The sequence below is a fragment of the Petaurus breviceps genome, unplaced genomic scaffold (genome assembly GCF_028583685.1).
Source record: "Petaurus breviceps papuanus isolate PSGF00001 unplaced genomic scaffold, PetGlider_PUasm1.0 90625, whole genome shotgun sequence".
Lineage (NCBI taxonomy): Eukaryota > Metazoa > Chordata > Mammalia > Diprotodontia > Petauridae > Petaurus > Petaurus breviceps.
Window position 1 is genome coordinate 2,189,970 of NW_027187289.1, and position 23,825 is coordinate 2,213,794.

At 38.7% G+C, this 23,825-nt stretch overlaps 1 protein-coding gene across 17 annotated transcripts in view; it reads right to left on the reverse strand.

Moving 5' to 3' along the window:
* Positions 1-9,650: 9,650 nt before the first annotated feature.
* Positions 9,651-23,825, reverse strand: part of DOCK9 (dedicator of cytokinesis 9) — a 356,429-nt gene continuing 342,254 nt past the window's right edge. For all 17 annotated transcript variants that reach the window (XM_069064161.1, XM_069064166.1, XM_069064167.1 and 14 more), the window contains 4 exons: positions 21,785-21,975; positions 16,678-16,778; positions 14,989-15,127; positions 9,651-10,923 (listed from right to left, as the gene is read on the reverse strand). In XM_069064161.1, the coding sequence (XP_068920262.1) occupies positions 10,801-10,923; positions 14,989-15,127; positions 16,678-16,778; positions 21,785-21,975 (554 nt within the window). In that variant the 3' untranslated portion in view covers positions 9,651-10,800. The remainder of the gene's footprint in view (positions 10,924-14,988; positions 15,128-16,677; positions 16,779-21,784; positions 21,976-23,825) is intronic.

Below are 23,825 nucleotides of genomic sequence, written 5' to 3' on the forward strand. Positions count from 1 at the left end.
ATCAATATTGACCAATAAAAATAGATCATTTCTTTTAAAAGCAGAGCAAAGAATTACTGCCTGTGGGACAATCTGGCACTTTTCTGAGCCTTGTTCAGTCATGTCTGACTTTTTATGACCTGGGGGATCATACTGGCCATGGGGTTTTCTCGGCAAAGATACTGGAGGGGTTTGCTATTTCCTTCTTCAATGGATTAAAGCAAATAGAGGCTAAGTGATTTTTGCCTAGGGTTACACAGCTACTTAAATGTCTAAGGCCCGATTTGAACTCAGGTCTTCTGATCCAGCCCCAAGGCTCTATCCGCTGAGCTATTTAGCTGTCTGCCAACTAGGTCTTAACTGTGATCCAATTATTGTAAACCTCATCTATTGACCAGAAGGCTTTATTTTAAGGTATTCTATTTTAGGTAGAAGTTAAAATATTTCTGACTTTGAACATAGGTTGGGGGCCTCTCGTTAGAGATAGACTAACCCCATCCTTTTACAGATGAAGAAACTGAATCCCAGGGTCACACAAGGGGAAGGGAATGAGTACATTGCCTACTATGTGCCAGGTGCTTTACAAATACTATCTCATTTGATACTCACAACAACCCTGTGAGGTATGTGCTATTGTTAGCACAATTTTATAGTTGGGGAAACTGGGGTTAAGTGACTTGTCCAAGGTCACACAGCATGTAAGTGTCTGCGGCAGGATTTGAACTCAGGTTTTCCTGACTCCATACCCAGAACTCTATTCACTGAGCCATATAGCCTAAGATAGGAAGTATCAGAGGTTTAATTAGAACTCATCATCTGACTCCAAATTTAGAGCTCTTATAATTATGCTTTTTATTACATTTCCTTCTGAGCTCATCAGATAAGGGCATTTGTTTGCTTTTCCAGCATTCTCTGTTTTTCTCTCTAAGAGCAGCTGTCAACTTTCTTTATAGAGACAGGCTGAAAAATAGCTGCCAAGACTGTTTTAAAAGAATCATTATTAGGTGATTACTTTTTTTTGCTGCTTTTTGGAGGGCAATTGAGGTTGACTTGCCCAAGGTCACATGGCTACTTTTTGTGTTAAGTGTCTGAGGCCAGATTGGAACTGACTCCAGGGCCGGTGCTCTATTCACTGCTCCACCCAGCCGCCCCAGATGGTCACTTTCATATCACTCCCATTTTTTTTAAATGGCTGCGAATTACCCTTTAGAATTTTTCCTTTTCCATCAGTTTTCATTAGCTTGGGCCACTGAATTAATTTACATACCATTGTATATATTAATTGCTACCCCGAGGTAACTAGCTAGCTTCCCTTACAAAAAAAGCCCCAGCAACAGCACAGGAAGACTTTGGAAACAGGTATCTAAAGAAGTAATTTTCTCATAAGATGCAAATCCCTGGCATGTAATAAAATGTTGTGAACAAAATTTATTTCATATTTTTAAACACACATAAAATGGTCTTATAATAGAGCCTGTAATAATGAGCCTCTGCCTGGGATACAGCGATCTGGGAAGCTTCATGAAGCTCCACAGAATGCCTGTGCTCCCTGTGTTAAGATTTGACTAGCCACTGGGCCTTGTCTGATGTGGTAGAGGTACCGTGAATGGAGATATTTGGGTGTTGCCTCCATCAGAGCAAACCACTGGCAACCTTTTCATCCTGTATATTCTATACATCTTATTTATGTTTTTCTGTCAATCCCATAAAAAGAATATACCAACTGTTCTAGAGGCCTCATTATGTTTTGATTGAATATTTTAGGGGTACTCAAATGACCACTTAGACTCTTCATCAGTCCTCCTGATTTTTCACTGCATACACATCCTTCTCTGATTATTCATGTTTGCAATTCTCTCTTTTAAAACACTTTTTAGGGGTGGCTAGTTCGTACAGTGAGTAGAGCACTGGCCCTGGAGTCAGGAGGACCTGAGTTCAAATCCGACCTCAAATACTTAACACTTATTAGCCGTGTAACCTTGGGCAAGTTACTTAACCCCAATAGCCCTCTAAAAAGCAAAAAAAAAACCCCAAAAACCAAAAAAACCCCCACTTTTTACACATGTGCCATGGTATGTACTATGATGTCTTGATGCTCACCATGAGTCTTTTCTTTACCCTCTGGGCTATTTGCAACTATAATTCTTCCAAGGCAGTAGTGTTTCATGAATCATAGCCATATAACTTCAAGAAAGAGATGGGCTTGTGCAGCAATAAGAAGTTTGGGATCTTTGGAACCACTGCAGTTTCCCGATCTCCTCTTACTCTATTTTGGCCCTAGTTCATAGTCCATTTGTAGAGACTTCCAAGTTACACATTTAGGTGGAGTAATTCAAAGAGAATTTTGTCCAGCTGCATGCCACAGTCTGGGTAATATTTATTTTTCATCCACTTTGGTTTTCCATTGTGGATGGGTAGAGCAATTTCTTTAACACTGTTGCAGAAGTCGCTGAGGGGCTTTTTTTTTTTGGTGTTTGGACACTGTAAAATTAATAAAGTCCATTTGTGGATAGGAGTATTTGAAGAATTGTACCTCTTTGAATGCTTCTTTTATTTAAAATCTGCACAGATCATCTTTCCTGATACTTTTAGGTGAGCTTAAGCATCTCTATTTTTCTCACTTTCTTTTTTTAATCTTTTAAAAATTAAATTAAATTATTTATTTTTAGGGTTGTTTTTTTTTTTTGCCTTTTGGAGGGCAATTGGGGTTAAGTAACTCACTCAAGGTTACATGGCTAGTTTTTTTTTTGTGTGTGGGTGTTAAGTGTGTGAGGCCAGAACCAAACTGAGGTCCTCCTGACTCCAGGACCATGCTTTACTTACTGCATCACCTAGCCATCCCTCTTTTTAGTTTTCAACATTTACTTCCATAAATATTAAATATTCTCCCCCTCCCTACCCCCTCCCTCCCCAAGATGGCTTGCAATCTGATATGGGCTCTACATACACATTCCTATTAAACACATTTTTGCATTAGTCATAGAAGAGTTATAACAAATGGGAAAAACCATGAGAAAGAAAAAAAACAACCCCCCCCAAAACAAAACAAAAAAGAAAATGGTCTGCTTTGTTCTGCATTCTGACTCCATGGTTCTTTCTCTGGATGTGGCTGGCATTTTCCATCATGTGTCCTTTGGAATTGTTTTAGGTCCTTGCATTGCTGAGAAGGGCTAAGTCTATGAAAATCAGTCCTCGCTCACTGTGGCTGTTACTGTGTATAATGTTCTCCTGGTTCTGCTCCCCTCACTCAGCTTCTTCTCACTTTATTTCAATGATGAGAAATTTTATGTAGCATTGTAAAGCTTTCAGAATACTTTACGTGTATTATCTTGTTTAAGCTTCCCAATAACTTCTCTCCCTTCTCTCAAAAGCTTTTGCTGGTTTTTCATATTTAAGTGTTTCCCTTGGTTTCTGTACATGTGTTATTATCCTCTTTTTATGCATGAGGAAACGAAGGCACAGGCAGACGATTGTCAAGGGTCTCACAACTAGGAAGTGTCAGAGTTGGATCTGGACCAGGTACACCATGCTGCCTTGGTGCTACACCATGGTGTATCTTACAGTATACTTGCTACCTCTCAATTCTAAGTGAAACAGTAAACAAAATTATTTCTATAGTAAAATTTCTCAGAACATCTTACAATTTTAATGCAAATATAAAACCAATTGTCAACAAAAAACCCCTCAATAAACAATAGACAACATGAAGGGAATGTATCTTTTTCCCTAAACCCAAGTTCCTCCATATTTCCTCATTTCCAAGATACCACTGCCCTTCTAGCCACACAGATTGTAACTTCAGCATCATCCTTGACTCTTCCCTTTCCCTCACCCTTTATAACCAATCAATTGATTAGTGTTGTCAATTCTGCCTCTACAACATCTTTCTTCTTTATGCCTTTTTCCATTCACAAAGGTACATGTCCCACTAATTCAGGACCTTACCACTTTTTACCTGTACTCTTCTAGTAACCTCTTAATTGATCTTCCTGTTTTTAGTCTCATACCTCTACAATTTACTGACCAAAGTTCTGGCAAAACAGTATTTCCAAATCACAGGTATGACTGTGTCAAGTCTCAATCAGTCAACAATCATTTTGTAATGTACTAGGTGCTATGCTAAGCACCAGGGATACAAAAAAGGGTAAAAAAACACAGTCCTTGTCCTCAAGAAACTCACATTTGAGTTGGGGGAGATGATATGCAAACAACCATATACACATAAGCAATGTACAATATAAAAGGGAGGTCATCTGAGAAGGAAGCACCAGAAGTAAGGTGGGACCAGGTATGGCCTCTTACAGAAGAAGATAGGATTTCAGTTGAATCTTGAAGTTAGGAAGTAGACATGGAAAGGGAGAACTCTCCAGACATAGGGGACAGCCAGGTAAGAGCAAAGAAACAGGAGATGGAGTATTGTGTGCAAGGAACAGCAGGAAAACTGGTTTCACTGGATGACAGAGTGTGTGGACCAATGACATCAGGAGGGTGATGTCTTGACTTGCAAGTGGAAGGGAGTAAAGTAAAAGAAGACTGAGAAGGTTGTTATTCTAGATATAATAAAGAGCCACTGGAGGTGTGTGTGTGTGTGTGTGTGTGTGTGTGTGTGTGTGTGGGTGTGGGTGTGGGTGTGGGTGTGAGAGAGAGAAACAGAGACAGAGATGGTCAGACCCTAGGAAGATCACTGATGAGATCCTTGAGCAAGACAGTATAGATGGAGAAGGGAAGAGGTCCCCAGACATCTACTGGGGGACATCCATAATAAGTGGGGCTCACCTGGATGGATAGCCAGCAAAGAAGACTAAGGAGTTGTCAGACAGGTAGAAGAGGAACCAAGAGAAAGCAATGTCATGAAAACTTCAAGAAGAAAAGATTGATAGTATTGAAGACTTCAGAAAGGTCAAAAAGGGTGAGGATCAAGAAGAGGTCATTCATTTTTGTAATCAGTTCACTGGTAACTTTGGAGAGAACAATTTCAGTTGAATGATAAGGTAGAAGGGCAGGCTACAAAAGGTTTAGAAGCTAGTGAGAGAAGCAGAGACATCGATTGTAAATGGCTTTCTTAAGAAATTTAGCCATGAAAGGAAAGATACACAGTGATAGTGGTGATAATAGCATCAAATGAGGACATTTGAAGGATGGGGGAGATAGGGATGTGTTTGTGGGTCTCAGAGAAGGAGCCAATAGACAGGGAGAGACTACAGATTAGTGAGAGAGTAAAGATGGTGGATGGGACAATCTGTTGGGCAATACAGGATTCAATGGCATCAGGGGTATTTGTGGATAAGTTTTCCTTGGCGAGAATAAGGGCCAAATCTTTGTGTGAGACAGAGGTGAAGGAGGTGAGAGTGGGGGAAGGCATCTGAGTGATGTGAGATGAGGAGAGGAGAGTCACCTTTCAACAAATGGTCATTTCTCAGTGAGGTATGAGGTCGAACCCTCAGCTCTCAGAAGATTAAAAAGGGGGTGTCATGAGACATAAAAAAATTTGGAATAGCCACAATTGTGACTGGGATAGTGAATTGATTAGGGAAGTATAAAAGCAGTGCCTTACTATAGTGAGGGCCTAGTTATTTACTGACTCCATAGGATGCTCTCCTTCCTCCCTCAAAGGGTTCAGTGCATGGATTGCAGTCTTTCTCTCCACCACAACTCCTGTTCTTATATTAGGCAACTTCAACAAATATATGGAGAGAGACAGAGAGACAGAGAGACACAGAGAGAGAGAGACAGACAGACAGACAGACACAGAGAGACAGAGAAAGAGACAGAGAGACAGAGATAGAGAGACAGAGACAGACAGAGACAGAGACAGTGACAGAGACAGAGAGAGGCAGAGACACAGAGAGAGAGAGAGACAGACAGAGAGACAAAGAGACAGAGAGACAGAGACAGACAGAGAGACAGAGACAGACAGAGACAGTGACAGAGACAGAGAGACAGAGAGAGAGAGGCAGAGAAAGACAGAGACACAGAGAGAGACAGAGAGAGAGAAAAATCCTTCCTTATGTGCCATATTTATGGTGAACCCTATCAGTACCATTTAATGATTTTCCCCAGTTCTGTTCAACAGCATGTGAATAGCAGCAAAAGCAAGCGATGCTGGAGTAAACAGGGTTGGGTTGGGGCTTGGAAAGGAATGATCATCAGTAGGATAAAGGGTCAAAGGATGCACACATGGAGGATGGTGTAGAGCAGGGGTGGGGAGTGAAAAAGATTCACCCAAGGGATGGGATAGGGAAGTTGCGAGTGTTAAATGTGGTCAGTGTAACAGCAATGACCTGGGAAAGAACTGAGTTGAAGGGATTGAAGTCATAGTGAGGACTTAGATTCTGAATTAGGGCTCATAAAGCAGAGAAAAATAGCCAGTAGCTAGCTATTATGTTCTTATAACGGAATTCTGGAATTCATGAACATCAAAGTGGAACACTTTTTGGTGATAATTTTTATCTTTAGTTAGAATGCAGAGGAGTAGGTCATGGAAATTGAGTAGACTGAAGAACTGGGAAGTAAGGGTATTTGAGGGAATCTGTCTATCTGTCTCTGTCTCTCTCTCCCCCTACCATCTAGCTAGCTATCTTTCATCCCGTAGTATGTGAACAGGAATTGTGGTACAAAGAAAGACTGATCCAGACATTGAACCCATTGAAAAAGGAAGAATATCCCTCTGAGGACAGTAGATAACAGCCACCTCTCCTCATATTATCCTATAAGCAATGGGGAATCAAGTTCTTTAAAAAGGCATCTAAGCTACTCCACAATTTGATTCCCACCTTGTTTCACTGTTCTTCCTTCATGAACTCTACATTCTAGTCAGACAAGATTGCTAGCTGTTCCCTGATCTCATTTTGCCTCCTACATCCATGTATTTATTCAGTGTTCCCAATACCTGACTGGCATTCTCCCCTTATCTTTGCCATTCAATATCCTTCTCTTCCTACGAGGGTCAGTGTCGGTGCTACCCCCTATAGGGGCCCTTTCCTCATCTCCTCCACTTAGTATTATGCTGGTGTCTTTGCATTCCTAGGGTCTAAAACAGAGCCATTATTAAGCATTTATTAAATGTTTTTTTTTGGATCAAATTATATTGGAATTGAATTGTGAATTGCCTTTGGCTACCACAGTTCTGTTTTTTTTTTTTTTCAAACCACCTTCCCATTGTGGCAATTGGCTGTTTTAGTTCAACTTCTCTGGGAAATAGTGATAATAAATTTCCTTATATTCATTCAGTCCCTATTTTTCAGGGCTGACAGCTTGTTAGACAGGTGAGGCTGTAATCATACACAGGGATACTGACATAGTTATCCTTTTTTCTAATTCAGTGCATATGCTGACGTCTGCTTTTACCATTTGATGACTGGTCTGCAAAAAGGATTATTCTGAAATCACTTCTGTATCTCTAACCATTTTCTTTCTCTTAAATTATATAGTAAGCCTATTTTTTTTAAAAAAGATGCCACTTAGTACTTGACATTCAGGGCTGACTGTGTCTCTTCTGAAACTCCTGAGTAGTCAATATGCCAGGTTTTTTCACTCCTTGATCCCCACATCAAAGTTTTTAGTTACCCCTCATCTTCCCCCTCCCTTTTTTTCTGTTCACCCCTCTCACAATGAAATACAAGTATCAAGGAAATGTTGCTTTTGTTGGGAATATGTTACCAAATTCTTCATAGAATTTTTCAACTTATTCATCCTCTGCAACAAATATTACTACATATAAATGAAATCATCTTTACATTATTGTTTGTTTGTATTTGCTGTGAGCGCTCCAACATGAGATGACTAAGTATACCATGACATGCTTTTTGTTGCCTTTGGGCAGAGGGTGAAATTACCCCTACCAACTTCTAACCATCTTTTGTGACTGCTGGCTTCATCCACAGCAAGAATATTAATTATCCATCTGTACAAAAAAGCATTACAAGCTTAATTAGAAGATAAAGAAGTAGCATAGGGCAGTTAGGGGGCTCAGTGGACAGAGTGCCAGACCTGGAGTCAGAAAGATTCATCTTTGTGAGTCAAAATCTAGTCTCAATTGCTAGCTGTGTAACCCTGAGCAAGTCACTTAACTCCATTTGCCTCAGTTTCCTTATACGTAAAATGAGCTGGAAAAGGAAATGATAAACAATTCCAGTATCTTTGCCAAGAAAACCCCATAGTCATGAAGTCAGACCATGACTGAATAAAAAAGTAACTCTTGTAGTTTTTCAATTTTTATGATAACCTGTTAACTGTAATTCAAAACTTAGAATTAGCTCCTTTCCTCAGTTTCAAAGGAGCTCATTTTCCCACCCGCCGCTGTATGGTGCCGACTTTATATGTATTATTCATTATAGTAGCTGGGGATTTTATCCAGTCCATCAAAAAGCACTTTGGACAATTCACTTGTTGTTGATTATCCTTCATTCTCGAAGAGGATCAATGACATCAGAAGGGTGATGTCTTGACTTACAAGTGAATTGGATTTAAGTGAGGCAGTGCTGTACAAAGTCACCAGACTTACTCTCTCCCTCAAAGCCCTGGGAGCCCAATGGCAAGACACAGGTCAAGATGACTGGCAAAGGCCAACAATTCTCTTAGGTTCTAGACTGAATTCCACTGAATAATTGCTGTTAATTGTAACTAAGGTTCTTCTTGCTTTTTTTCTTTTATGGAGGGGAAGGCAGGGCAATTGGGGTTAAGTGACTTGCCCAAGGTCACACAGCTAGTAAGTGTTAAGTGTCTGAGGCCATATTTGAACTCAGGTCCTCTTAACTCCAGAGCTGGTGCTCTATTCATTGCACTACTTAGCTGCCCCCTAAGGTTCTTCTTTATAAAGAGATGAGACATTTCTTGATAGATACATGTTGGAAAAGTGCTGTGAGATCTGCAGATGGAATGTGGGGTTCACAAGATGTCTATACAAAATTTCCAAAATTTGAAGACTTTTCCTAATTAATATTTCTATGCAAAGAAGGGATTTTTTTCCCTCCCATTATTGTTACTATAAGGATGAAAATTCCAAAAATACTTGACCACCTTCCAAAGACCATTTGGGTACAAGCTGAATTGGCACCAATATCCATCATGATGACAATAATGAATGCTTTAAGATTTGCAAAATGCTTTACATATGTGATCTCATTTTATCCTCACAACACTGATGTATAGAGCTATTGTTTTTTCTTTTTTATAGTTGGGAAAAATGAGGCTCATTGAGATTAAGAGACTTATTTGGTGGTCTCATAAGTAGGGAGTACATTGAGGAAGAATTTGAACCCAGGCCTTCCTGGCTCCAATTTCAGGGCTTTATCCATTAGATAACTGTCTCTTATGATGCAACTGAACTGGTCTGCTGATGGTGTCCTAGATTCAACATGAGGAAATGAGTCAAGGAATGTGGAGGAACATGGGACAAATGAGATGGATAAATGAATGAGTGGACTATTTAAATATAGTATGCCTTTAAAAAGAAAAGAAAAGCAAGGAACATAAGAGAGGAAAGCATGCTATTGTCTACTTAAAGGATGAAGCCAATGAATCTTTATCTTTTGAATTCAGGTAAAAAGGATAATAGGGAATTCAAGTTGCTGCAGTCTTTTCCTCTAAAGAGACTCTTTGAAAAGCCTATCCATTCACAAATCAGTGATGAACAATAATGCTCAGGACACAGTACGGAGAAATCACCAATATTGTTTGTTTGTTTGTTTTTAATACAGATGTGGTACAGAATGTTTAATTACAGCAGGGCAGTGATTTCAGTTAAATAAAATTAAAAACCTTTATTCTCCCAAATATAAAATTACTAAATTAATGTCTTAAAAGAACAACAACATGGTAAAAGCTTTAAATTATGCCACCATTGACCACAGGATTTATGATTACCAATTCCTAAACCATCATTTTGGCAAAAAGGTGAATTTTTTTCAACAGTGTATAAACCTAACAGAGCAAAGACTGTATACATCTTCATATTGCACTTATTTATGTACAAGAATAAAACTGTCGAGTCAAATATAGAGCCTATACGAAGAATACCACAAATCAGTTAACATTAAACTTAACGCAGAAGCTGGTATGAGTATTAAAAAAAAGTATAGAAATGCCATACGTGTATGTACAGAATGTTGATTCTGTATTAACAAATTCTATGTACATGTCAATTTTTGTACTGCTTTTTAAATTGTAGTATAACGTATTTATTAATACAGACATTTGGTTCTAAATGGCATGACCAGTTTTTAAGCTCACATACTTTGTAAATACCAGTAAGTATAAAATAGGACTTTTTCTTTCTTGTTCACTGGTACAAAAAACTATAATTATCAGTTCCCTTAGAGCATCAAAAACTAATGTTTATCTAGGCACAAAAATAGTTCTTATCCTTGTACTCAATCTGAATGTGCCATGGGAGAAAAATAGAGAATACCTCGATATTTTCAACATTCACAAGCCTCGCCCAGAAGCATAAGGCTAACCCAACCCTAAACAGTGTTATTCTCACTGCTACATACATTCACCAACACTTCTTTGAATGTGCCACTTATTTTAATACTACTGCATAAGGAATAAGGAATATTAGCTCTAGCTGCAGGATTTCCAACACACGTTATGTCTCTGCTGAGACATAACGACATTACAACTGTATGTAGTGCCAGTGGAATTGAAAAAAAAAAGTGCATCCCTTTATTACTTCTATAGAAAGTTGACTATGAAACAACACAGTTTATTTCCAACTTCTCTCATGCTCACTGTCTTGTTTGTGTTCTCAATCTGAAGTCCTCCTGAGTCTGTAAATGACAAAACAAAACCACACATCCTCGGAATGTCTGATGAGGAAAGTCATGCAAGTGAAGAAGAACTAGGCATCCCATGAACGGTTGTGCTTGTTGGCGTCCCACTGATGGCATTGAAAATGTGGAGTGAGTTAGGTAAGACGTTTGCCTTCTCTTCCACGGGACAAATCTCAAGAAAAAAAGCAGATTGGAAAATAAGAAGAAAAAGACAATATTAGAAAACTCAGTTCTGTCAGCCAAGAACAAATATTTCTCAAAATCATCTATTTCAGACAACATAGACTAATTTTCTCGTGAGGTTCTTCAATTATTGGGGACAATGGTGTGATCTGGCAACCAACTCTAATAATTTACAAAGGCAAACTTTTCATCTTCCATAATAAGTAAGTCAATAAGGATTTATTAAGCATCTACTATGTACTAAACTATGGAGATACCAAAAAGGACCATCATCAGATCAATGGTTTCTAACCAGTCCTCATCAGATCAGCATTAAGCTAAAGGCTTAAATACCCTTTTTCTTTTCCTTTGTAAATTATTGGAAGCTTTTCCTCTAAAACAGGGGCATTTAATGTAGAGTCCACAAACTTGTTTTATTTTTAAAATAAATGCTGATAACTTTACTTTAATATATTTTGGACCTTTTAAAACATTATTTTGAGAAGGGGTCCATTGGCTTCAAGAGCAGAAAAGAGGTCCGGGTCACAAGAAAAGCTGAGAACTCTACTTTTAGAACAAGAAGAGATTGTGGAGATAATTGTGCTCAAAGCCCTTATTTTGCTGTTAGGAAACTTGGGCCCCACTAGACTGCCAGCTACAAATACATATTATATATCTTTGTATTACACAGTGCTTACAATTGTCTTACAGTTTCTTATAATTCAATTCATTTATTTCATTAAATATTTTCCAATTACATGTAAAAACATTTTAATACTCATTTTTTTTTAAAATTTGAGTTCCAAATTCATTCCCTCTTCCACCCCTTGGAGGCAGCTATGTGGCATAATGAATAGAGCACCAGCCCTGGAGTCAGGAAGACCTGAGTTCAATTCTGACCTCAGACACTTAATATGGACTAGCTGTGTGACTTTGGGCAAGTCACTTAACCCCAACTGCCCTGCCTTGCCCCCTCTAAAAAGTTGAAAAACCCCCCACCTCTCCCACCATTATTCCCTCTTTGAGGCAATTTGATATTGATTATACATGTGAAGTCATGAAAATCATATTTCTAGGTTAGCTATGTTTCAAAAGAGAACACAAACAAAATAAAAATAATGAAAGTGAAAAAATGCTTTTACTCTGCATTTAGAGTTCATCAGTTCTCTCTGTGGAGGTGGGTCTTTTGGAATCTTACAATTCAATTTAAAAATTTATTTAATTTCTACTTTGTATTATGCATTTGGGATATAAAGATAAATGTGAAAAATAGTCCCCATCAGGGGCAGCTAGGTGGTGCAGTGAATAGAGCACTGGCCCTGGAGTCAGGAGGACCTGAGTTCAAATCCAACCTCAGACACTTCACACACACACACACACACACACACACACACACACACACACAGCTGTGTGACCTTGGGCAAGTCACTTAACCCCAACTGCCCTATCTTCCACCCTCCCAAAAAAAATTAAAAAAAAAAAAAGAAAGAAAAATAGTCCCCATCTTGAAGAAGTTCATATTTAACTTCAGTGTATGAGATAACTAGCGGTGAGAGAGTGAAAACAACCATTTGCAGATGGGGAAGAATGAGAGCAGCATTGCACTGCAGGTGGCATCTCGACTAAACCATGAAGTCAACTAGAGAAACCGGGAGAACAGAGTGCCCATGCCAGGAAGGAGGGGACACAGGAAGCAGGAGGGGAAATAGGCTGTTATGTTCAGGAAAAACAGTCTGCCTGTTTGGGAGGAAATCAGTCAATCCATCAATTAACAAGTATGTATTGATCACTAAGCACTTAGTGCTAACCACAAATGTAGGTGCTAGGGTTATAAAGATAAAAATGAAACAGACCCTGCCTTCAGGAGGCTGACATTCTACTGGGGGGTGTGTGTGTGTGAATTTTAAGCAGGGGAGTCACATGATCAGACCTATGTCTTAGAAATATATGTATTTGCTTTTTGGAGGGGGGAAGGTAGGACAATTGGGGTTAAGTAACTTGCCCAAGGTCACACGGCTAGTTTTGTGTTAAGTGTCTGAGACCAGATTTGAACTCAGGTCCTCCTGACCCCAGGGCCGGTGCTCTATTCACTGCACCACCTCGCTACCCCTGTGTCTTAGAAATATTAACTTGGCAGCTGTGTGGGAACTGGATTGAAGATGGAAGACTAGATTACTGTTGCAATAGTCTATGCAGGATATGATAAGGGTTTCATTCAGGGCAGTGGTCATATGAATGAATATAAGAGTGACTATATACATATATATAAAATATATATGTATATATTTGTATATAATGTGTGTATGTATATGTGTATATTTACATAGAGAGGGAGAGAAAAGAAGAGAGAGGGAAATAGAAGAAAATAGAAGGAGGGAGAGAAAGAAAGAGAAGAGAGAGGGGGAACAAGAAAGAGAGAGAGGGAGGGAGGAAAGAAGGGAGAGGGGGGGGAGTGTGTTGGTAAGGAAGATCATAACATTACAGAATCAGATCAGATCATAGGTTCAGAGTTGAAAAAGTGCTTAGAGGTCATCTAGTCAAAAAGTCACTTTCTAAGGTTACACAGACAGGTGTCAAAACTGAATCTGAAACCAAATCTTTGACTTGAAATTAAGTACTCCTTTTACTGTATCACACTGTCTCCCAATGCTGAATCAATGGATTCAGTGAACTTGTGCCCTGGGATTTGGCACAGCTTTATCTGTTCCCAGACCAAAAGGTGTACATGAGGAGCTAAGTACAGGCCTACTGTGATAACATTTTCATTCTGGTTGCATGGTTTGAAGTACCTCAATCTTTTTACACATTGGGAGGAAACTCAGAACATTAAGCTGAAACAAAGCTAATACTCAGCATGACAAAACACCATATAAATCATAATGTATTCTCCTGGAGTCAGTACTTTAGGTTCTATGATTCCTTGATTCCTTCCTTGATTCCTTCCTTCCTTCCTTCCTTCCTTCCTTCCTTCCTTCCTTCCTTCCTTCCTTCCTTCCTTCCTTCCTCCCTCCCTTCCTTTATTTTTTTTTGGTTTGTCTTCCTCATACCCAAATTTCTCTCCATTTAAGCTTTCATTTCTATTGCTGTTCTAGGTCTTTAGTGTGGTCATAAAGAAGAGCTTCCTTGCAACTCTGGAAAGCCAAACATAAAATACTCTGGAAAGCAATACTCTAAAATGCCCAGGGAAAGGTTTATTTCCTTCCTGTATGAATTTATCAATATCAATATGGTACTCAGTATTTTAATACGATTCAGTCAATCAAAGTTTAGCAACAAAAAAGCAAAACCAAGAAATGTTACCATCCCAGCTGATCACGTTTGCATGGGGGAGAAAAGAGGTGAGAGAATTAAAGTTTGAGAATTTAAATTTATAAAAATTTGTAAATAAAGTCATCCCATGACAGACGACAACTTTGTACACAAAAGATATTGGCTTACTTTCTGATACTGCTATTATATTAGTTAACACATAAGTTAATACTGGAAATAGGTAAAATGCATCACATGCTCAATGATGCTGACAAACACAAGAAATAAAGTTCTAAGAAAGTCATCTAGATTAATTTTAAACTAATACAAATTTAAAAATCGACATATCCATACAATGTGAAAAAGGAAGTGATAAATTCATATTATATTTATTTAATCCAAATTAGTCAGTGTTCTAAATTCTGGAGAACTGATGAATAAAGATGCTTACAAGTAAGGCATGTGTAAGTATTATAGGTCAAATTTATAGTGGAAAAATGACTTAAAAGAATTCCTGGGGCTGGGATGAAGGTACATTACAGAGATTGAAAACCTGGGTACTGCTGTTCCAGGTCCACTTTATAATACAACCAATGGGCAATTTGACCATGATCTCACTTAGCAAGGGTGGCTTTCAAAAAGAGTATGTTCTTTGGTGATGGGAGAGCAAAAATGTGAAGTCCTTCTATCTTTAGAAGGAAAAGCACCAGACAAAATGTGTTAAGTCTAGGCAAGTCTGGAGTGTACCCAAAAGCAGAAGTCATTGGTATATATATCCTAAAGGATCACTTCTCTGGATCCTTCGAGGTTAGAATTTGGTACTTACCTGTTCGTGCATGATTTCTGAAAGTTCTTTTGCCATTTCTCTGTAGTTAGCCTTCATTTCTTCCTGATATTCTATTTGGTCTTCCTTAATAAGACGTTCATTTACTGCCAGAGCTTGGCCACAAGCTTCAACAAATTGCCTGAAATTGGGAAAGAGATGGATTTGGAAGCAGATGCATACTTTTCTCTCACTGTCAATATCTGACCCCTACATGACTTTCTAGTAATTTAATATTTTAGTTCTAAGTTCCACTGGGTATTAGGGAAGAATAACATCAGAATTAGAATTTGAAAAACATCAGACTTCAGACAAATTTAATGAATAATCAGCAATAATCAATCTTGATTCCACAGGACTAATAACAACTATCACTTTAAGGTCTGCAAAGTACTTGAAGAATATGATCTCATTTTATCCTCACAACAACCCTCAGAAGGAGGTCCTATTATTATCCATATTTGAAAGAAACTGAAGCTGAGGGATTGTAAGTGACTTGGTTCGGGGTGGCAGAGCTATGGATTGTCTGAGCTTGTATTGAGATTATGGCCTTCCTGCATCTGGGAGCTGTGGTTCAGTAGTTTTTCAGTCCTGTCCTACTCTTCATGACCCCATTTGGGGTGTCCTTGGCAAAGATGCTGGAATGGTTGGCCATTTCTTTCTCTAGTACATTTTGTGGCTGTCCAGTTGTCCAGCTGTGTCTAATTCTTTGTGACTCCATGGACCATATCATGCCAATACTGGCCATGGGATTTTCTTGGCAAGGGCACTGGAATGGTATGCCATCTCCTTCTCCAGAGGCAAACAGAGGTTAGGTGACTTCCCAGGGTCACATAGCTAATAACTCCATGGACCATATCATGCCAATACTGGCCATGGGATTTTCTTGGTAAGTATACTGGAATGGTATGCCATCTCCTTCTCCAGAGGCACACAGAGGTTAGGTGACTTACCCAGGGTCACAGAGATAATAAGTGTCGAGACAGGATTTGAACTCAGGTCTTCCTGATGCCAGGCCCAGTGCTCTATCCACTGAGCCATTTAGCTGTCTAAGTTCAAATCTGCACTCAGATTTGAATAACACTTAATAACACAGTTATTATGTGATAACTGTGTGACCCTAGACAAGTCACTTAATGTCCTTCAGCCTTAGTTTCCTCAATTGTAAAAAGGGAATAAAAATAACAATTATCTTGCAAGGTTGTTATAAGGAGCAAATAAGATAAGTAAAGCACTTAGCGCAGTGCTCAGCACAAAGTAGGCACTCTATAAATGCTTATTTCCTTCAGTTTCACTTTTTGACTCCAGATCCAAGATCCTATCCACTGCACCACCTTTCTGCTACTAGTGTTAGAAAGGTGGTAAATGGGGCGGCTAGGTGGTGCAGTGAATAGAGCACTGGCCCTGGAGTCAGGAGGGCCTGAGTTCAAATTCGGCCTCAGACACTTAACACTTACTAGCCGTATGAGCTTGGTCAAGTCACTTAACCCCAATTGCCTTGCCCTCCCCTTCTGAAAAAAGCAAAAATAACAACAACAAAAGAAAGGTGGTAAACTACAGTCAAGGAATGGTGCGTACCTGTCAGACACAAAACCAAGCTATTTGGTTTTGCTTAACTGTTTCCCCTTATCATAAAAACAAACAAAAAATCAATAGAATCCTTCTTTAAACTTGAAAATTTTGTAGTTTTACCTGAAAACTTCCTTCAAGAGCTTTACTTTATTATCAGCATATCTTTTGGTATTTGAGTCATCTAAGAAAGCTCGGGCATATGCAAGAGGGCCAGCATTAACCTATATAAAAGAAGAATGCATTCTAAATTAATGTGACAAATTACTCTGAGAATTGATCATTTTCCCCCATGACAGTATACCAAGTGTTGCATAAACAATTGAGATTTAACATCAACCTTCTAAATGCAGACATTTCTACAGAAGTTCACCCAGTGTAGTCATTTATAAATCCTTATGTACATGTGAGCTATCATCATTTTAAGATATAGTATCAGAGTAATTTGGAGGGAAGGGTCAAGAAGATACCATAAACTGCTGTGTGCTGGAAAACAGCAATCCAGGAAGCCCTTCAGTAAAAGGCTGGCATCAGCTTAAGAGATCACTGGGCATAAATCTATTTTCTGTGGTCTCAGCCTAGCTGGTGGACTCAGCAGAAATCTGATTTTACCATTTTCCTTCATGTTTCAAGTCAAGCTAAGCATTTCAGGAAGCTTTCAAGTAAATGTAGAAGCAATTCCTACTTTCCTTGTATCTTCTGCCCTTAAGACAGTCCCTCAGCTGGAGAGCAGCTTCGCTGACCTTCCTTAAATGCCTTCTCTGCTTCCAGGCTACAATTTCTATAATCAGTATAGTTCCTGTTATCACTGGCTTTGTTTTTCACCAGATAAAAACTCCTGGCCAGATGCCATAATGACAGAATCATGCATATGGCTGCGATATTTGTCACAGTTAATTGCTAACTTGTTTTAACACATACATTTTTCATATTCACAGGAGAAACTAGAACAGCTTTTCTGGAAAGTGAAGATTCTTTTTTGTCTGTTAAGCAATGACATGTGGTTTTTGAACCTATCAGGAATCTAAAGTTAAAGAAAATTATGATTGGTTTAGAGAGAAAGGGAAGGGGCAGGTACTGTAACCAAACAGATAATAAGAAAAAAAGGGGAAGGAAATGAAAAAGATAATGGCAGTGAGGCCCTGGGTTTTATGCATTTGGTCACATCAAAATACAAATTTTTGCCTCTTCTTGTATCCCCAGGCTTAGCACAATGTCTAGAACATAGGCATTTAATAAATGTTTACTAATCAATTAAATGATGTTTAGGAAAAGAAGGGGGAAGTGGCTACTACTAAAAGGGGAGATTAACATTTCCTTTTCACTGGGAAATACATTTAAGATAGTCACAACTTTTGATTAAACATAAGTTCCTTAGAGGTCAGGAGTTTATGTAATATCTGAACTCAGATTTAATGCTGTGTAACCAAAGAACTCCAAGACATGCCAACAAACACTTATTAAGTGCCTATTGTGTGCTAGGCACTGTGCCAATTCCTTGGGATGTAAAGAAAGGCAAAAATAAGTAGTTCCCACTTAAGGAGCTCATAGTCTTATGGGAGAGGTGGTGAACAACACATTAACAAATATATTTTTTGCCTTTTTCTGTATGTCCAGAATTTAGCACAATGCCTGGCAAACAATAGGTTCTTAATAAATGCTAGGTGACTGACTACAAACAAATATATAAGTTAAGCTGGAGATGATCAGTAGAGAGAAGCCAATAACATCAAGGGGAATCAGGAAAAGCTTCTGGTGAAAGGTTGGATTTTAGCCAGAATGTAAAGGAAGCTAGGGAAACTGGGAGGGAGAACATTGCAGGCAGGGGGGACAAGCAAAGAAAATCCTTGGGGTTGAAAGGTGCAGTATCTTGTTCGAGGTATAGCATGGAAGCCAGCATCACTGGATAATATATGAGGGTAAGGTGGAAGAAGAACAGGAAGATAGGAAGGAGTCATGTCGTGAAGGACTTTAAATACCAAAAGGAAGATTTTATATTTGATACTAGAGTTAATGGGGAGCCAGCGCAATTTACTGATTAGAAAGTAACATGGTAAGACCTGTGCTTTAGGAATTTGACAATCAACTCGATACCTGAGTTGAGAATGGACTGGAGAGACCTGAAGCAGGGAGGACCAACCAGCAGGATAGCAATAGTCTAGGAATGAAGGAATGAGGGCTCACGCGGTAAGGCTATTGCAGCATCAGAGGAGAACGTTGAGAGCATACAAGAGACGTTGTGAAAGCAGGACATATTGGATGTGAGAGAGAAGGAGGGAATTTAGGACGTCTCCTAGGATGCAAGCCTGGGTGACAAGCAGCACGGTCACACCCTCAACAATAATAGGGAAGTTAGGAAGAGGAAACTGCCAGTGCAAAAAGAGAATGAATTCAGTTTTGAACATGTTGAACTGTAATAGAGTTCAAGATGTTCAGTAGGCCTCTGGGGATTCGAAACTGGAAGTGAGGAGAGAGTAGAAGTAGAATGAGAATTATCAGCATAGATTAGACGTTCCCAGACTTATTTGGCCTACTGTCCCCTTTTGGAAAAAAAATTACATGGGGCAGCTAGGTGGTGCAGCGAATAGAGCACTGGCCCTAGAGTCAGGAGGTCCTGAGTTCAAATCTGGCCTCAGACACTTAACATTTACTAGCCGTGTGACCTTGGGCAAGTCACTTAACCCCAACTGCTCTCCCAAAAGAAAAAAAATTACTCAGCACCCCCTTGGAAATCTACTTTTTTTAATCTTTTAATGTTTTTTTTAAATGTGTATCATTTAAAAAACAATATAAAATATTTTTAAATGATATCTTAAATTTAATAATTTATTGTGAATTTTTTTCTGCATTGAAATTTTGATGATGCAATATTAATTCATATAGTATCATATGCATCATATTATAAACAAGTCATTACTTGCTCATATTCCTGCCGATGCATGTTAGACTTCCCAACATTTGCTTGTTAAGGCCTGTCAGTGGACTTGACCACTGATGGCTTATAACTTACATTTTGTGTATTTGGAAAATAATATAATTACTACAACTTTATCTCTGTTACACAACAGATGAAACATGTATGAATGGTTTTTCAAAATTTTCTTATTTTCTCTTCTTTCCTTATGCTTCCACAGCCCCCTTATTTTTATTCAATGCCCCCCAGTTGCACCTGAGGCTACTAATGCCCCCTTGGATTGGTCCAGTGTTCACACTTTGGGAACCTATAGATAGATTAACAGTGTAATACACTGGAAATGATGAGATTACCAAATGAAACAGTATAGAGGGAAAAGAGAAGAGCGCCTTGGGCCCCTACAGAATGCATGACCTGGATGAAGATCCAGCAAAGGAGACTGAGAGTGTGTGGTCTGACAAGTGGAGAATTAGGAAAGAGTATATCACAAAAGGCCAGAGAAGAAAGTATCAGGAAAAAGGTGTTTCTTTAGCGTTAAAGGTTCCAGAAAAGTCAAGAAAGGTGAGGATTGAGAAAAGGCCATTAAATTATGTGATCAAGAGGTCATTGGTAGAAAAATAGGGAAAGACTTGGATTTAGGAAGGAAGATGTTATCCACTCTTGGAGAAGCAGAGCATAAACCAGTATAGTACAGTCTTACATAGATGTATATGAAAGTATATGTTTCTATATGAGTATGATTATAGATATCTAAGTATATGCATATATAATGTATATATATGTGCATGTCTGTGTATGTGTGCACACGCATATATACCTACATGCACACATATACACACACACACACATCTCCACACTTAATTATAGCCTTCTTGGGGGAGGGGGAAAAGGAAAGGGGAAGAAAAGAACAAAGTAAAAAGTGCACAGCAGAGAACAAAAGAAAACTCACAAGGGAGCAAAGAAAAGATGGACAACTCTGAACACAATGTATATTTATTATATAGACTCTCTTGAAATGGAATTTTATTGCTGTATATTTTGAATCTTCTCTTAAGTTCTGTTGTGCAAATGGCAACGCTTTTTTTTCCCTTTTCTTATTTTGTATTTAAGTTTATGTTTCTTTTTCTATTCTGTATTTAAGTTTGAAATAAATAATTTTTTTAAAAAGAGAGAAATAATTGTCAACTTTTGAGAGAGCAGTTTTAGTTGAATGATGAGGTCAGAAGTTAGAATGCAGTGAGTTAAGAATAAAAGAGAGTGAGAGGCACCAATGACTAAATGGTTTTCTCAAAGAATTTAGCCATAAAGAACAGGGGTAAAGGATGGTATCAGGGTAGGAAGGTAAGATGGGAAGACAGAATTGCCTGGTCACCCAGTGAGGAAGAGAGATGACTGGTGGAAAGCCTGAATATCTCTTGGGAGTAGGATTGTTTCATTCCCTGGATTTGTATGTCTAGTGTTTGGCAAGGTGACTAACACAAAGCAGGCATCTATAAATACTGTTTGACTGACCAGTTCTCCTGGTGTCAGAAGAAAGTGAGGAAGGTATCCAAGACACTGGGGAGACATTTTGTGTAGAACTTATGTATAGTGGACTAGTCTCAGAAGATGGCACTCTCCTTCTTGATAGAGCTACGTGTGATGCTATGGGTGTTGAATGCTGCATATATTGTCCGATGTGGTTGCTACATTAATTGGTTTTTACTTAACCATCTTTTCCTGGCTACAAGGAAGGATTCTATGGCAGGTGACTGGTGTACTGGGAAGTGACTGTGTCATCACTGGAACTTTTAAAAAGAGTTACTATACCTTTGTAAGTGACTTTCTTGCCTTCCTCTTAACAAGATCAAGTTTGCCACATTGTATTTAGATTAGAGGTTTGATCCTTTTAGTTAAATGGGACTCAGGATCCCTTCCTTATAAAATAAATAAAACCACACAGAGTACAACAGTCCATTTGTGTGAGCCTATAATTCTGATCTGCAGGTGAATTCCCTGAGAAAAGGGGCTGTTCTTTCTTCTTCTATTTGAATCCCCAGTGCCTAGTAGGGTGCTTTAAACATAGTAAGGACTTTTCCTTCATTCATTTCATGTAAGTATTATTTTTTAGGGTAGGGCTTAAATGCAGAATTCTCCAAAGTTGCCCGTCAATCTACCCTCCCCAGCTGACCCCAAGGTGTTGTGCTGTCCGTGTGTGTGTGTGTGTGTGTGTGTGTTTGTGTTTGGTATGTACTTGAATGATTATATGTGGTGTTTCTTTTCTTGCAAAGATTAAGAGCAATCACCTTCTTTTCCCTTTCATTGCTGCGCTCTCACCTGAACACTGACGCTGCCCTGCAGCTTTAACTGAAGCTTGATCATATCCACTTCAGCAGAAGCACACAGCTGTCTGAGCTCAGCCACCTTCTTACTCATCTCATCAATGGCCACCTCAATGGGATTCAGATCAGTATGATGCTGGTACATTACAGGAATGCGCTTCTTCACGTAAGGGAAACAGTGGATTGCTGAGAGAATGGAAACAGATCATGCAGAGTTACTGAGTTTTCCTGACCTTACAAAAACACATCTACTACCTTTATGATACACAGTTGTCCCAAAAGTCTCAGTGCATTAAAGCTTCAACAGCTTTCAGAAGTACTGGGTTCGAATCCCTTTTCCACACCTCTACCAACTCTACTACTAAATTGCTATAACTAGGCAAAGTCACAGTCTCTCTTTTGCTTTCTTCATCTATCAAATGGGAATAATACCATCTAAATCACCTAACTCATAGGGTTCATGGGAACTAAGTGGCCTTTACACTTGACTCATTTCCTTTTCACATTTTCATCAAAAATTACCTTCAACTCAGGCAGAGATTATTCTCAAGAATATTTTAGACATGGAGAAAAAAAACAGATAATTCAGTAACTACTGACTTTTTTTGGTCACCATTTTATTTTTGTTATTGCTATTAATACTATTCACATTTTTTTATTCTTTTGGAATCTTCATTTCTTTTAAATATCTTGAAAATCTGTGAGTGCCTTTAAAATTGCATTCTAGGACAGAAATCAACTGCTATTCCCAACTTCATTTCCAAATGGAGTAGTTCTTATATCACTAATGAGAAGAGATCCCGGTAGAAACTGTGACAGATTTATTTTGTTTTTTTCCGTTTTTTAGTCTCATCTCTTAGGAGGATCTCATTTTGTTAGGTCTTATTTCACATTTTCTGTTGATTCATCTTTCTCTCCACCAAAAACTTCTGCTTTGTCAGGTGATTTTGCTTATCATTTTCCATCTCGGGAAGTGCCTCTACTGGACAAATGTCCTCCAATTCAGTGAGTATTTTATGTTCATTGAATTTCTAAGAAAGAGCAATGAGTCAATGTCCTTGACAATGACCAATGAAGAAGACAAAAATACAGAATGGTTTGATTGGCATCTGGTAACTGGAGGAAGGTGGTTGGCATGGTAGGTAAGAGCTCACTAGATTTAGAATAAGGAAGAGCCGAATTCAAATCCTGCCTCAGATCCTTGCTAGTTGTGAGATTGATCTCAGCTACTTTATTAGCTGTGTGACCCCAGGCAAACCATTTAACCTTTTTAAATCTCAGTTTCTTCATATGTAAAATGGTAATAATAATAATAGCACTTACCTCACAAGGTGTTTGTGAGGATCAAATAACATAACATATACACAGACAAGAATCACATAGCTTTCTGTATAACAATGCAATTATGTATAACAATTCAATTTATTAAAAATGTATAAAGTATCTATGTATTAGATTAGAAAAGATGAGGAATGGTACAGAAACATATATAAAATAATGGGGCAGGGGGCATGGGATGTTATGTATGGTTGACAGAAAATCAGATTGGAGCATACTGTGTGTGTGAAGGGGAGATCCATGACTGTAGCCTTGTAGTGGCAAGCACAGCACGGGTATTCAATTAGTATTAAAAGGAGTTGGGTGAACACTGAGGTTAAGCCTGGCACTGTGAAGTATTTTCCTCCCTCCCCCAACACAGAAGGCTAAAACAGAAGTCAGACAGAAGCACATCGGGAACTGTGTCACCCGGTTTCTTTGTGCAGACGTGTACTCCCTTCTATAACCCAACACACATTTGTTTTCCTCTTATCTACTTTGTCTCTCTGTATTGAAGGAAGAAATTCTTCCTTTTGGTGTCCCGTCAGTGCAGGCTGAAAGATAGGAACAGTCACTACTTCTGATCTCACTCTTGGATGGCTATAGGGTATTTCTGTTATAGCAGAATAAGCTACAGTCCTTCACATAATGTTCCCATGCCAAAATCCATGAATGATGCATTTTATGGAAGAATCAAAAATTCTGACTTGGACTCATCA